This window comes from Gasterosteus aculeatus, chromosome 13, assembly GCF_964276395.1.
Source record: "Gasterosteus aculeatus chromosome 13, fGasAcu3.hap1.1, whole genome shotgun sequence".
Lineage (NCBI taxonomy): Eukaryota > Metazoa > Chordata > Actinopteri > Perciformes > Gasterosteidae > Gasterosteus > Gasterosteus aculeatus.
The window spans coordinates 15,702,803-15,716,431 of record NC_135701.1 but is presented as its reverse complement, the minus strand read 5'-3'; the positions used below and the strand labels follow the sequence as shown (position 1 = coordinate 15,716,431).

General features: G+C 49.0%; 1 protein-coding gene and 1 long non-coding RNA gene across 3 annotated transcripts; one reads left to right on the top strand and one right to left on the bottom strand.

The window, feature by feature from the left end:
* Window positions 1-10: 10 nt before the first annotated feature.
* On the bottom strand, window positions 11-3,181 carry LOC120831082 (uncharacterized). The gene is made up of 2 exons (XR_005713996.2): window positions 210-3,181; window positions 11-105 (listed from the first exon to the last, which is right to left on the bottom strand). It is a non-coding gene; the product is annotated as an uncharacterized LOC120831082 (long non-coding RNA).
* Window positions 3,182-7,351: 4,170 nt separating this feature from the next.
* asb6 (ankyrin repeat and SOCS box containing 6) lies at window positions 7,352-12,498 on the top strand. 2 transcript variants are annotated; one of them, XM_040196385.2, is made up of 7 exons: window positions 7,352-7,804; window positions 8,461-8,613; window positions 8,820-8,992; window positions 10,027-10,133; window positions 10,240-10,348; window positions 10,437-10,523; window positions 11,343-12,498. In XM_040196385.2, the coding sequence occupies exons 2-7, from the start codon at window positions 8,498-8,500 to the stop codon at window positions 12,062-12,064; spliced, it is 1,314 nt and encodes a 437-aa protein (XP_040052319.2). In that variant the 5' UTR covers window positions 7,352-7,804; window positions 8,461-8,497; the 3' UTR covers window positions 12,065-12,498. The 2 variants fall into 2 exon arrangements, with proteins under 2 accessions (XP_040052319.2, XP_040052320.2); XM_040196386.2 differs by having other exon boundaries at window positions 7,685-7,881.
* Window positions 12,499-13,629: the final 1,131 nt, after the last annotated feature.

The window sequence follows — 13,629 nt, the reverse complement described above, 5'->3', positions numbered from 1 at the left end:
TAACTTAATATAGTTTTTGTTTAAGTTTATTTAAGTATTTTGGGGCTCCTCCTGAGTGATTCGTCGGGTGGATCCTCAAACACGTCCCGATGAAGTCCTGGTAGTCTGGAGAGAGAAGTGTGAGATCATCTGAAAGTGAAATGAAAGGAGCAGCATGCATCTATTGTAGTGTGTCTATTGTGCGGATCTATGTTAGTGTGTCATCTTACCGTAGAAGCTCTTGAAAAATGCATCTCTCTCGTCAAAACTGCTCACACCAAAGTCGATAAGGCGAACTTGCGGCACATCAGAGCACGTCTCAAACAGGGCGACTACGTGTGCTGCTCTGAATGGAGTCCTGCATGGGGCTCTGGGTGTCTGTCGGTCAACTGCCCGTTGAGAGTGCGTTTGTTGCCGCCTCTTGCTCCTAATCCTTCAAGACGTCCTGGAGAGTGCGAGATGGTTCCTCTGCAGGGGCGCACTGGCTCCAGTGGTACCAGGTATCACCTTTCCCTCTCAGCCTCACTGCATGTGAGGTTCTCTCCTCCACCTGGTATGGTCCGGTACACCGCGGCTCCTCGCACCTGGTCCGCAAAATCTGAAACGAGAGCTCGTAGTTCGTTATAATGAGTTGCATACTCACCTGGCGGAGCTTCCGGGTTGGGCCTGAGCTTCAGGCCAACACTACGTCCAGGGAACTGTCTCCCGGTGGTCAGTTCGTACGGGGTGAAACCTGTACCCTGATTTACTGAGCTTCTAATGGCCATTCTCCTCTAACAACTTTCTCACCGCGTGTCCCGTGTGCTCCACAACATCATGTTTCCTTTTCTCAGTGGTATCTCCACTCACCTCCACCAACAACAGCCTCAATTGGTCATTTATTATTTTCCATCGATACCCCGGCGCTGGCTCCCAGCCGCCGTCCTCCTCTTCTCTCTCGAATTCACCTTCCATTTTACAGCAGTCAACCAGTTCGTATGTATTTAACCCGCGCAGACAGCTATGTTCTGAAAGTTTATACTAACCTTTCAGAGAAAATGTTTGTGTCCACGAGCTTATGTTAGCCTCGCAGAATTAATTTATGCCGAAAGTTTATACTAACCTTCCGGAGTTAATGCGTCTGTGAGTTTATGTTAACCTCTCAGACTAAATTATTATAGCCACAAGTTTATGTTTTAACCTTGTGGTCTGTCTGCCCTGCTTAGAACATACTTCCAAAACGTATTTCTTAAAGTGCATTTCTCAACACATTTCATTTATTTATTTAATCACTCCTCTCTCTCCCTCTCCACACTCAGAAAGCGCGCTGTTTAATTTTACTGTATCCCAGCACCTCTCCAAGGGCTGCATCTATGTCTGAGTAAATCAAACACAGTTTTTAAAGAACTCTAACCTCGGGTCACCGACCCGCAGCCTTTCAGTGGTCCTCAAATCCCCAGGACGCCACACCTATCAGCCCCCTCAGGGTCTGAGGGGGTTGCCAAACCAAAGACCAGGATATTGAGCGCCCTTCGATTCCTTTGATTTATGCCGCATACTCAATCCCTTGATACTCGCAGGTACCCACTAAACAACAGTCATTATTTCTTATTCCAGAAATTAAGTACTGCAGAACTTTTCCCGTACTCTGCGGTGTTCAATCAGTTTCCCATCGATGCTATTTTAGAGAATTGCTCAAGTATCAATTTGGCTCTTACACCACCAATCCACAATGTACTCCTGACTCTAGCTTATTCAATATGCAGAATTAGACGTTTACGTGGGGGCGACTACGTGAGGGCGACTACGTGAGGGCGTCTACGTGAGGGCGTCTACGTGAGGGCGACTACGTAAGGGCGACTACGTCAGGGCGTTTACGTGAGGGCGACTATGTTGGGGCGACTACGTATGGGCGACTAAGTGAGGGCGTTTAAGTGAGGGCGACTACGTTAGGGCGACTACGTGAGGGCGACTACGTGAGAGTGTTTACGTGAGGGCGTTTACGTGAGGGCGACTACGTAAGCGCAGCTATGTGAGACTGTTTACGTGAGGGCGACTACGTGAGGGCAATTACGTGAGGGCGTTTACGCGAGGGCGCTTACGTGAGGGCGACTACGTGAGGGCGACTACGTGAGGGCGTTTACGTGAGGGCGGCTACGTGAGGGTGTTTACGTGAGGGCGTTTACGTGAGGGCGTTTACGTGAGGGCGACTACGTGAGCGCGACTACGTGAGGGCGACTACGTGAGGGTGTTTACGTGAGCGTGACTACGTGAGGGTGTTTACGTGAGGGTGTTTACGTGAGGGTGTTTACGTGAGGGAGGCTACGTGAGCGCAGCTACGTGAGGGTGTTTACGTGAGGGCGTTTACGTGAGGCCGTTTACGTCAGGGCGACTACGTGAAGGCTTTTACGTGAGGGAGGCTACGTGAGCGCGACTACGTGAGGGCGTTTACGTGAAGGCGACTACGTGAGGGCGTTTACGTGAGGGAGGCTACGTGAGGGTGACTACGTGAGGGTGACTACGTGAGCGCGACTACGTGAGGGTGTTTACGTGAGGGCGTTTACGTGAGGGCGTTTACGTGAGGGCGTTTACGTGAGGGCGACTACGTGAGGGCGACTACGTGAGGGCGACTACGTGAGGGCGGCTACGCGAGCGCAGCTACGTGAGGGTGTTTACGTGAGGGCGTTTACGTGAGGGCGACTACGTGAGGCCGACTACGTGAGGGCGACTACGTGAGGGTGACTACGTGAGGGTGACTACGTGAGCGCGACTACGTGAGGGTGTTTACGTGAGGGCGTTTACGTGAGGGCGTTTACGTGAGGGCGTTTACGTGAGGGCGACTACGTGAGGGCGACTACGTGAGGGCGACTACGTGAGGGCGGCTACGCGAGCGCAGCTACGTGAGGGCGTTTACGTGAGGGCGTTTACGTGAGGGCGTTTACGTGAGGGCGACTACGTGAGCGCGACTACGTGAGGGCGACTACGTGAGGGCGACTACGTGAGGGTGACTACGTGAGGGTGTTTACGTGAGCGCGACGACGTGAGGGTGTTTACGTGATGGCGTTTACGTAAGGGCGTTTACGTGAGGGCGTTTACGTGAGGGCGACTACGTGAGGGAATTTACGTGAGGGAATTTAAGTGAGGGCGACTACATGAGGGCGACTACGTGAGGGCGACTACGTGAGGGCGGCTACGCGAGCGCAGCTACGTGAGGGTGTTTACGTGAGGGCGTTAACGTGAGGGCGTTTACGTGAGGGCGACTACGTGAGGCCGACTACGTGAGGCCGACTACGTGAGGGCGACTACGTGAGGGTGACTACGTGAGGGTGTTTACGTGAGCGCAGCTACGTGAGGGCGTTTACGTGAGGGCGTTTACGTGAGGGCGGCTACGTGAGCGCAGCTACGTGAGGGCGTTTACGTGAGCGCGTCTACATGAGGGCGTTTACGTGAGGCCGTTTACGTGAGGGCGTTTACTTGAGGGCGTTTACGTGAGGGCGTTTACGTGAGGGCGTTTACGTGAGGGCGTTTACGTGAGGGCGACTACGTGAGCGCAGCTACGTGAGGGCGACTACGTGAGCGCGACTACGTGAGGGCGTTTACGTGAGGGCGTTTACGTGAGGGCGACTACGTGAGGGTGTTTACCTGAGGGCGGCTACGTGAGCGCAGCTACGTGAGGGCGTTTACGTGAGGGCGACTACGTGAGGGAGGCTACGTGAGCGCGACTACGTGAGGGCGTTTACGTGAGGGCGACTACGTGAGGGCGTTTACGTGAGGGATGCTACGTGAGGGCGACTACGTGAGGGCGTTTACGTGAGGGAGGCTACGTGAGCGCGACTACGTCAGGGCGTTCACGTGAGGGCGACTACGTGAGGGAATTTACGTGAGGGAATTTACGTGAGGGCGACTACGTTAGGGCGACTACGTGAGGGCGACTACGTGAGGGCGACTACGTGAGCGCAGCTACGTGAGGGCGTTTACGTGAGGGCGTTTACGTGAGGGCGGCTATGTTGGGGCGACTACGTATGGGCGACTAAGTGAGGGCGTTTACGTGAGGGCGACTACGTTAGGGCGACTACGTGAGGGCGACTACGTGAGAGTGTTTACGTGAGGGCGTTTACGTGAGGGCGACTACGTAAGCGCAGCTATGTGAGGGTGTTTACGTGAGGGCGACTACGTGAGGGCAATTACGTGAGGGCGTTTACGTGAGGGCGTTTACGTGAGGGCGTTTACGTGAGGGCGACTACGTGAGGGCGACTACGTGAGGGCGTTTACGTGAGGGCGACTACGTGAGGGTGTTTACGTGAGCGTGACTACGTGAGGGTGTTTACGTGAGGGTGTTTACGTGAGGGAGGCTACGTGAGCGCAGCTACGTGAGGGTGTTTACGTGAGGGCGTTTACGTGAGGGCGACTACGTGAAGGCTTTTACGTGAGGGAGGCTACGTGAGCGCGACTACGTGAGCGCGACTACGTGAGCGCGACTACGTGAGGGCGTTTACGTGAGGGCGACTACTTGAGGGCGACTACGTGAGGGCGTTTACGTGAGGGCGTTTACGTGAGGGAGGCTACTTGAGCGCGACTACGTCAGGGCGTTACGTGAGGGCGACTACGTGAGGGCGACTACGTGAAGGCGTTTACATGAGGGCGACTACGTGAGGGCGACTACGTGAGGGCGACTACGTGAGCGCGACTACGTGAGGGCGTTTACGTGAGGGCGACTACGTGAGGGTGTTTACGTGAGGGCGTTTACGTGAGGGCGTTTACGTGAGGGCGTTTACGTGAGGGCGACTACGTGAGCGCAGCTACGTGAGGGTGTTTACGTGAGGGAGGCTACGTGAGCGCGACTACGTGAGGGCGACTACTTGAGGGCGACTACGTGAGGGTGTTTACGTGAGGGCGTTTAAGTGAGGGCGTTTACGTGAGGGCGACTACGTGAGCGCAGCTACGTGAGGGTGTTTACGTGAGGGAGGTTACGTGAGCGTGTTTACGTGAGGGAGGCTACGTGAGCGCAGCTACGTGAGGGTGTTTACGTGAGGGCGTTTACGTGAGGGCGACTACGTGAAGGCTTTTAGGTGAGGGAGGCTACGTGAGCGCGACTACGTGAGGGCGTTTACGTGAGGGCGACTACGTGAGGGCGTTTACGTGAGGGCGTTTACGTGAGGGCGTTTACGTGAGGGAGGCTACGTGAGCGCGACTACGTCAGGGCGTTACGTGAGGGCGACTACGTGAGGGCGACTACGTGAGGGCGACTACGTGAAGGCGTTTACATGAGGGCGACTACGTGAGGGCGACTACGTGAGGGCGACTACGTGAGCGCGACTACGTGAGGGCGTTTACGTGAGGGCGACTACGTGAGGGTGTTTACGTGAGGGCGTTTACGTGAGGGCGTTTACGTGAGGGCGACTACGTGAGCGCAGCTACGTGAGGGTGTTTACGTGAGGGAGGCTACGTGAGCGCGACTACGTGAGGGCGATTACGTGAGGGCGATTACGTGAGGGCGTTTACGTTAGGGCGACTACGTGAGGGTGTTTACGTGAGGGCGTTTACGTGAGGGCGACTACGTGAGCGCAGCTACGTGAGGGTGTTTACGTGAGGGAGGTTACGTGAGCGTGACTACGTGAGGGCGATTACGTGAGGGCGTTTACGTGAGGGCGACTACGTGAGGGCGACTACGTGAGGGCGACTACGTGAGGGCGGCTACGCGAGCGCAGCTACGTGAGGGTGTTTACGTGAGGGCGTTTACGTGAGGGCGTTTACGTGAGGGCGACTACGTGAGCGTGACTACGTGAGGCCGACTACGTGAGGGCGACTACGTGAGGGTGACTACGTGAGGGTGTTTACGTGAGCGCGACTACGTGAGGGTGTTTACGTGATGGCGTTTACGTGATGGCGTTTACGTGAGGGCGTTTACGTGAGGGAGGCTACGTGAGGGCGACTACGTGAGGGCATTTACGTGAGGGAGGCTACGTGAGCGCGACTACGTCAGGGCGTTTACGTGAGGGCGACTACGTGAGGGAATTTACGTGAGGGAATTTACGTGAGGGCGACTACATGAGGGCGTCTACGTGAGGGCGACTACGTGAGGGCGTTTACGTGAGGGCGACTACGTTAGGGCGACTACGTGAGAGCGACTACGTGAGGGCGACTACGTGAGCGCAGCTACGTGAGGGCGTTTACGTGAGGGCGTTTACGTGAGGGCGGCTACGTGAGCGCAGCTACGTGAGGGTGTTTACGTGAGCGTGTCTACATGAGGGCGTTTACGTGAGGGCGTTTACGTGAGGGCGTTTACGTGAGGGCGTTTACGTGAGGGCGTTTACGTGAGGGCGACTACGTGAGCGCAGCTACGTGAGGGCGGCTACGTGAGCGCAGCTACGTGAGGGCGTTTACGTGAGGGCGACTACGTGAGGGAGGCTACGTGAGCGCGACTACGTGAGGGCGACTACGTGAGAGCGACTACGTGAGAGCGACTACGTGAGAGCGTTTACGTGAGAGCGTCTGTGTGCGCAGTTGACTTATCTGAGCTATGGGTGGATCTCGAGCTGCTCCAGCGTGGGACGGTCGTCGGGGTCGACTTGAACAAATCCGGATAAAGTCCTTGCAGGCTGGAGAGAGACAGAAAAGAAACGTGAGAAACATCATCAGAATGTGAAACGAAAGTAGCAGATTTGTGACTTGTGTTTGCGTATGTTTCTAATATTAATCTTACTTTTGGTGATCAATTTGGGCGTTTTCTGCTGCTCCTTCCTCAGTGTGTGAAGTTCGCTGGCTTGAAATTAACTGACTGAATTTGCCACACAGTGTGTTCTTATACTGTGGGGAATGGAACCTGGAACAAGGAAGCTAGAACACGGAACACGGTGAAACGTTCTATCCTGAGGTCACGTCTCTGAAGTCACAGTGAAGTGTTCTACAATATGCAAATGAGCACTTAGAGTAAATGTGTGTGTGCACCCTGTATTTGTATTCACGGACCTGGTCTATTGAATATATTCAAACAGTGCATAAAATACTATGCTATACTTGTTTTGTTATGAACCGTCCATCCTGATCTTGAAGGGAAACACTTTAAACAATAAATAAGAAATGTCTTTTGTCTTTTGGAAGTCAGATATATCTCAATAACTTTTGAATCGTGATTTTAAAAAATCCCCTGACTTTTCCTCAATTACCACCATAAGGTTTCATTTTGTTTGGTTAAATGTCTCAACTGTTGGATGGATTGCCATTTAATTTGGTGTAGATATCCAAAGTAATATTATCCGTCCAAATCCTAGGCGTCCAGCAGAGTCCATTAAAAAATAACCGGTATTTGTGTGTGTATAATATTTGATCAGTATTTTGTATTTAAAATATAGGAAATACTTTTCCATTTACTCACAAATTGGCGCAGCAGAGCATTCAGATTTGGGTTATTTAGTGTACACAAAGCTCTGGTGAACCCCACAAAAAGGAATAACGGTCACAGAATGTTGGTGTCACTAAGTACTTATAATAGTTAGTAGTTAATAGTTACGATATGGTAGTTATATCATATTCTGAATATTGTTTTTTTTATATAAGATAGAATAGTATTCCTGTTGTTGTAATGTGCTAAGAAATATGCCTTGCCTTGCTGATACGTCAGATGCCTGTTTGCTTAATTTATTCGCGGATCCCTTTTTAAGTTCTAATCATGAAACATCTGATTTCATGTGGGAAATGTTAGCGACCGTTAAGGGACAGAGCGTGAAGAGGAACCATCGTTGCCCTTTTTGTGTTTAAGGGGGAATGAAAACACCGTCGGAGTCAAAGACGTCGCGTACAGGAAGCTTCCTGTTTTGAACGATTACAACTGGCGTTAATTATCTGAGTGAGTTTATAACAACATGCCTTCTTAAAATAATTTATCTTCAAACTGTTAACGTTAATCCATAATTTAGGAATCAAGTGAGTGATGCATTTAAGACACTGCCGTCGAATGGAACGTTTTACACTTAACCGCTGAATTAACGTTATGTCGCTAGCGGTAAAATATGACGAATACCTTTTTTCTTATAACATTAAGTTGCCTTGCCAAATATTCATTTACGTTAAATAACGTCAAGTGCAACGTCGCTTGAGCAAATATAAATTCCTTAAAATAATAATATAAAATTATTTGCAGAGTTGCAAAGCGCAGGTTGGCGTGAAGTGTCTTGTAAATTACAGCTTTACTTATTAAGATTATACGAAAGGATCACTTTGTAAGTCATTTAGAAGGAGACGCACCCAGGTTATATCGTGCTGTTTTCATTTCCCCCCAAATGACCTGCCATTTGACACCAGTAATAATCAGTTTATTCCTTCATATTACATAAATAATGTTCTTTAAAAAAGCATTGGCCATGATCGTTTTTGTTGCTGTTGTTCTTGACCTCCCGGACAGGTGCTTTATGTTAATTAGCCTGGCAGGATGAGGTTCAAGTAAGTTGATCTGAAGACAAGTCCTTCATACAAATTGTGTTCTCTCGTTAATTTGTTCTCCAGGTATTGGCTTACAAGAGTTGTTAAGAGTGGAAGAGCCATGCCTTTCCTCCATGGGTTTCGTAGGATCATATACGAGTATCAGCCGCTGGTAGACGCTGTGATGTGTGTTGTTGGACTGGAGGAAGGAGACGACAGTCTCCCCCCCAAGGACCGGTAAAGCAAAGCTACAATGTATTTGAATGTTGTGTACAGACATTTAAATATTTCTATCATTGAGTAATGTAAAAAAAAAAAAAAACCTTTGTTCATTTTGTGATTGTTTAACTTTGTTTAATTGATTTTCCATTTTTAACTGGTATATGTTTTGTTTCAAAAAACAGTTTGAGGCAAACAGAACATCTTTCTCTTCTTGTGTCCAGAGTCCTCAGCCCTGAGGAGGTTTGTGGTTCTCTAGCGGAGCTCCTGGAGCGGGAGTCCCAGTCAGACATGTTTGTGGAAGGCATTAGCTATGCTCTGTTTAAGGTGGCAGAGCGAGGACTGGTAACTGCAGCGGAAATCCTTCTACGCTATGGAGCTGATCTGAATTTTGAGGGTGAGAAATTATTTTTAGGTGCGCTGTAAATACATGACACAAACTTTTAGCAAAAATAATTAACCACCTAAAATGGGAGGAGCCAGCTAGAGAAACCTGTACACTAATATTTGGTATTGTACTCAATCCCACTTGATCTGCAGTGCTTTGCACTCTGCACAAGGAAGCATTTATGTTACAAGGATTTGTTTTCTTCTTTTACCGATCAGACTATTTTAAAACTAAGGTATCTTCTATACCGCTTATCCTTAAGAATGCCGCGGGGAGGCTGGTCCAAGTCAATCCCAGTTAACATGGGGAGATTAACGGGGTCCACCAATTGAATGAGAAAGTGTGTCCACACCTTTTGACTAGCACTGTATATCAAGGACTTGTTTCTGTAGCAGCATGTGTATACTTTCTTATTTAACAAGGCCCAAGCACAACATGGAAGAGACATTAAAATGTCTTCAGATACATTGTAAATTGTCTAGTTGTCTTCTATATACACTTGAGAGAACAAGTCTCCCTTATAGCAAATTGCAACTGAAAGTGTTGCAGCGGTGATGAAAACCTGCCAGTGCTCAGCCAGACTTTTTCCATGGTGACCTCTAGTAGGAGTAAAAATGTCTTTCCCCAGGGACATAATTAGGGAAACCTGGCAGAGGCTGCTTTATTCATCTTTTGCAATTCTCGTATACCTATTTCCAGAAAGTTAACACTGACAAATTGTCCCTTGTACTGTGCAAAAATATTCAGGTGTGTCTTCCTTTTTGAAGTATTTGTCATCCTTTTCCTTTCCTGTATAAGAATAGCTCGTGCCGTTTATCTGACAGAAGCTGAAGTGAGTGGTTACTAGTCACATATTTGACACTCATTATGACCTATACATAGTACAAAGTCCAGATTTGCACAGTTGGCAACAATCAGTCTTCAGAGAAACCTCAGTCCGGTGCGGCTCTGTTGCATGTACAACTGAATTACCTGATTTGTCTGCATTTATGCTCTTCGATAAATAATCATTTTGTTGATGTTAACGCATGTCTACCCTGCAGACCCAGTCTCCTACTACAATCCTCTACATGTGGCAGTTTTGAGGAACAGGCCAAGCATAGTGAGGCTGCTGGTCGAGCACGGAGCAAGTGTGGAAAAGAGAGACCGGGTGAGACATCTGTCAAACTTGGATGCGTGTCTTCTCTTTATTCTTGTGGTCCCTACTCGGTTTTCCTTTGCATTTCATTTAATGAATTATACCTTTGGTTTGGTAGATCCATGAGAGCAGTCCATTGGATCTTGCCAGTGAGGAGTCGGAGAGGCTCACCTGCCTGCTCACCCTGCTGGACTTGGGCGCTGATGTGAATGCGATGGATAAACATGGTAAATATACATTGGCCGGGCTGATTGGTGTTTCTGCTACTGATTTCTTTATTCTGAGAATTGATTGGTTTGCTCTTTGTTTCAACAGGAAAAACTCCTTTGCTCCATGCGTTCGCGAGCAGCGACGGACTCACTGTGCATAACACAGAGAACATCCGGCTTCTACTTCAGCGAGGTACTGGCTGTAAAACCCTTGATCATCACTTTGTCTTCTTGTCCACTGTCAAATACGCTCTCCACCAGGATCAGTGTGAAGCCACTTCATTCTGAAACTTATGTTATCATGCCTGCCAGTATGTATATTGAAAAATATATATTTGGACATGGAGTTTTAAACCCAAGTGAAGAAAAAACATGCAGAATCAAATGTTTTTGATTGTTGAGGCATTTCCAGTTCTCAAGATAAGTCTCCTAAATGCGAACATTAGACTTCATCATACAAAGTCTCTGGCAGTGATATTGTTTAAATATCAGAATAAACTTCAGAGCATCAGGAAGTGTATTGTCATCTGTCAAACAGGTACAAATATTTTATGGGTTTTTTTTGTTTTTTTTAGTTAAACAATGATTTTTACTCATGAGCCTAGTATGCCAGTTAAAGAAGGTCAATAGTGAGAATGGAATATTCTGAGAAGAGCGATGCACTGGCTTCCTGATAATATATATATTTACAATCAAAACGTCATTAACATTTATTATTTGTAGACTTGGAACGTAAGGACCTTCGATTTCTTTCCACCAACTTCATGTAAGTTGCTGAAAGTACCCCTTAAATGTAAGCAGCAAAGGCTCATTTTCAAGCTCTAAATGGTAATAGTATTTTTTGTCAGTCCCATAAAGGACCTAAACAACTGTCAAGCCAGTTATTGAGAAATAGTCTCTGATTTAAATCCCACTATCCAAGCTACGAGTGCTCTCATGTACATGTAACAGTTGTAAATGGTTTCAGGTCAGATCCAAAATGTGGTTCTGAGTGAATCTTTCTTCACCACAGGTGCCGATGTTAATGCCTCTACTGTGGAAGGGGAAACAGTTGAGTCCGCCTTGGTGTTTCTGATTAAGGAGGCCCTGGAAGCCAACACGGAGGATGCTGCTGAGATCGGTAACTTCTGCTTGAAAACCACCGAGCTGCTGCTGGCTCACGGCGTGGACCCCAGCTGCTGTCTGAATGCGGATGGCGAGCCCTCCCTGACACAGACGAGCCTGGAGCACTTCGACCTGCTCTTCCCTCTGGCCGTGCTGTTGATTCAAAGCGGAGCGTCTTTGGTTTGTTCCCATCACGGCGAGTCCTGTTGGTCCGGTTACAGCCTCCTTTTGCGGCGGCTGCAAACAGCGCTGCGGCACTGCTCTGATGGAAGTCGCAGTTCTGAGCTTCTGGAGCAAGCTGAGGCGCTGCTCGACTTGGCGAGGGTAGACGCCCCCATGCTGCACCTGCCTCACAGGCTGGAGCTCCCTGTGCCCGGCCGGGACCCTCACCCTCATGCCCAGGCGCTGGCAGACCTGCACGACCGCGTAGTGCAGTATGAAGCCAGCCCTCCGTCCCTGCGATGCCTTTGCAGGTCATTCATACGGAGCCGCCTACAGCCTTGGCCCCTGGTGGACAGATTCAAAGCCTTGCCCTTACCCGACAGACTGAAAGACTTTATTCTTCCTGAACGTACGTATACCCCGAAATCTGGCTGGGACCGCTTCAAGCCCCAACATAGCCAGCGCTGACAATATAAGCTACTGACTACTAAAATCCAAATGTAAAGACAGAACAGGCTTGTAGTCATCTGTGTGCCATAAATGAACCACGACAAACCATCAAGGCTATTGTTTGATTCTCACTGTTTCTCACTGTTTCTCACTGTTTTCTGTGCCAAAATCACCAGACACATGTGGGAATGTTTACTTGTTTAGTAAACATTTACCTACAGATCGAGGCCACCAGATGGCAGTGTTGCTCTTGCGTCTCAACAGCGCCTCAGATGTCAGGGTCAAAGATTTAGTTATTCACAGCGCAGCCTACTTAAGTGTTTCCGGTGCAGTGGGCTCCATCTATATTTCATCTCCTCGACGTGATGATGGTGGTGTGTTTTGAAATTTGTGTGTTTCCCGTGCCCAATATGAAGGTGGACCAATAAAACGCGCGTCCGTCTCACCGATAATTGTCTAGATGGCCTCATTCTCTCCATGATTTCATGTTGGTCAACATGTTACAGCTCGACACACCGACCAGATAGCGGCAGTGCAGCGCTGAATGTGACTCCGACTCTCTGGCTACTTGTTTATAGGGAAATAATTGTTTCTATATTTACCTCATGTTTGTGTTCATACCAAAGCATCAATTGAGTAAATGCTAACATGAAGAAGCAGGAATGGACCGCTGCAGCGCGGCAGGAAGCACGTAGCTGTTTTGACGCGGTTTCACTGTGACATCGGGGAGCTGCAGTGGCTGCTGGTGTGGAAAGTTTTGCCAAGCATTCTTAATGCTTATGTTTAAATTCAAATGAATTTAGGGACCCGGTTCCCTTTTTCCTTCTTTTTTCTTCTTTTCGCAGTTAATGCACAAAACCTATTCTGCACATCTCACATTTACAAAGACTTAAGTGAACATACTAGGAACTCCATAGAGAACATGCGTGTTTGCGTCCGTGTGTGCGAGAGAGACGAGCAAACTAAATAGGACATTGTGTTACACAACTAACCCCTTCCTGACATTGCTGAAGCTGGAGTGGCTCCAAGGCTTGCAAGCGCTCCAGCTCCTCTTGGTTATCTAGGTCACAGCCTCTGAGGAGAAGAGCAGCAGCAGCAGCCCTGCACGACACACGCTTCACTCTCCTGTCCGTCTCAATCTCTTGACAAAACCTCAACGCTGGCCTTGGTCGAATGAGGGAGAGAGAAAGAGAGAGCAGGAAGGAGCAGGGGGGGGGGGGTTTAGAGGAGGCACAGCAGTGAAGAAGTTAGAGACGTCATGTGTGGAAGTGCTCGTGTAGGACGCGTGGAAATGAAAATGGCAACGTTAGATGAGGTTTATACAATGGACTATGTGGAGGGACATCATCCACCCAGCCAACAAACACAAGAGTGGGGACCGAACGGCCTCCTCCTGTAGAGTCCAATGTCTGCTCGTATACGGTGATGGAATAGAGATAGTGGGGGAGGGCGAAGGCAGTTCCCTCCATCCTGCATTTATTGGAAAACAGTGCGAGTGAAGCTTGGTACTGAAATTAGTTATTGATCCGTTCTCTCCCTGAAGCCCATGGGTCTTTCCCACCACACCTGCTCATTCTCTCACA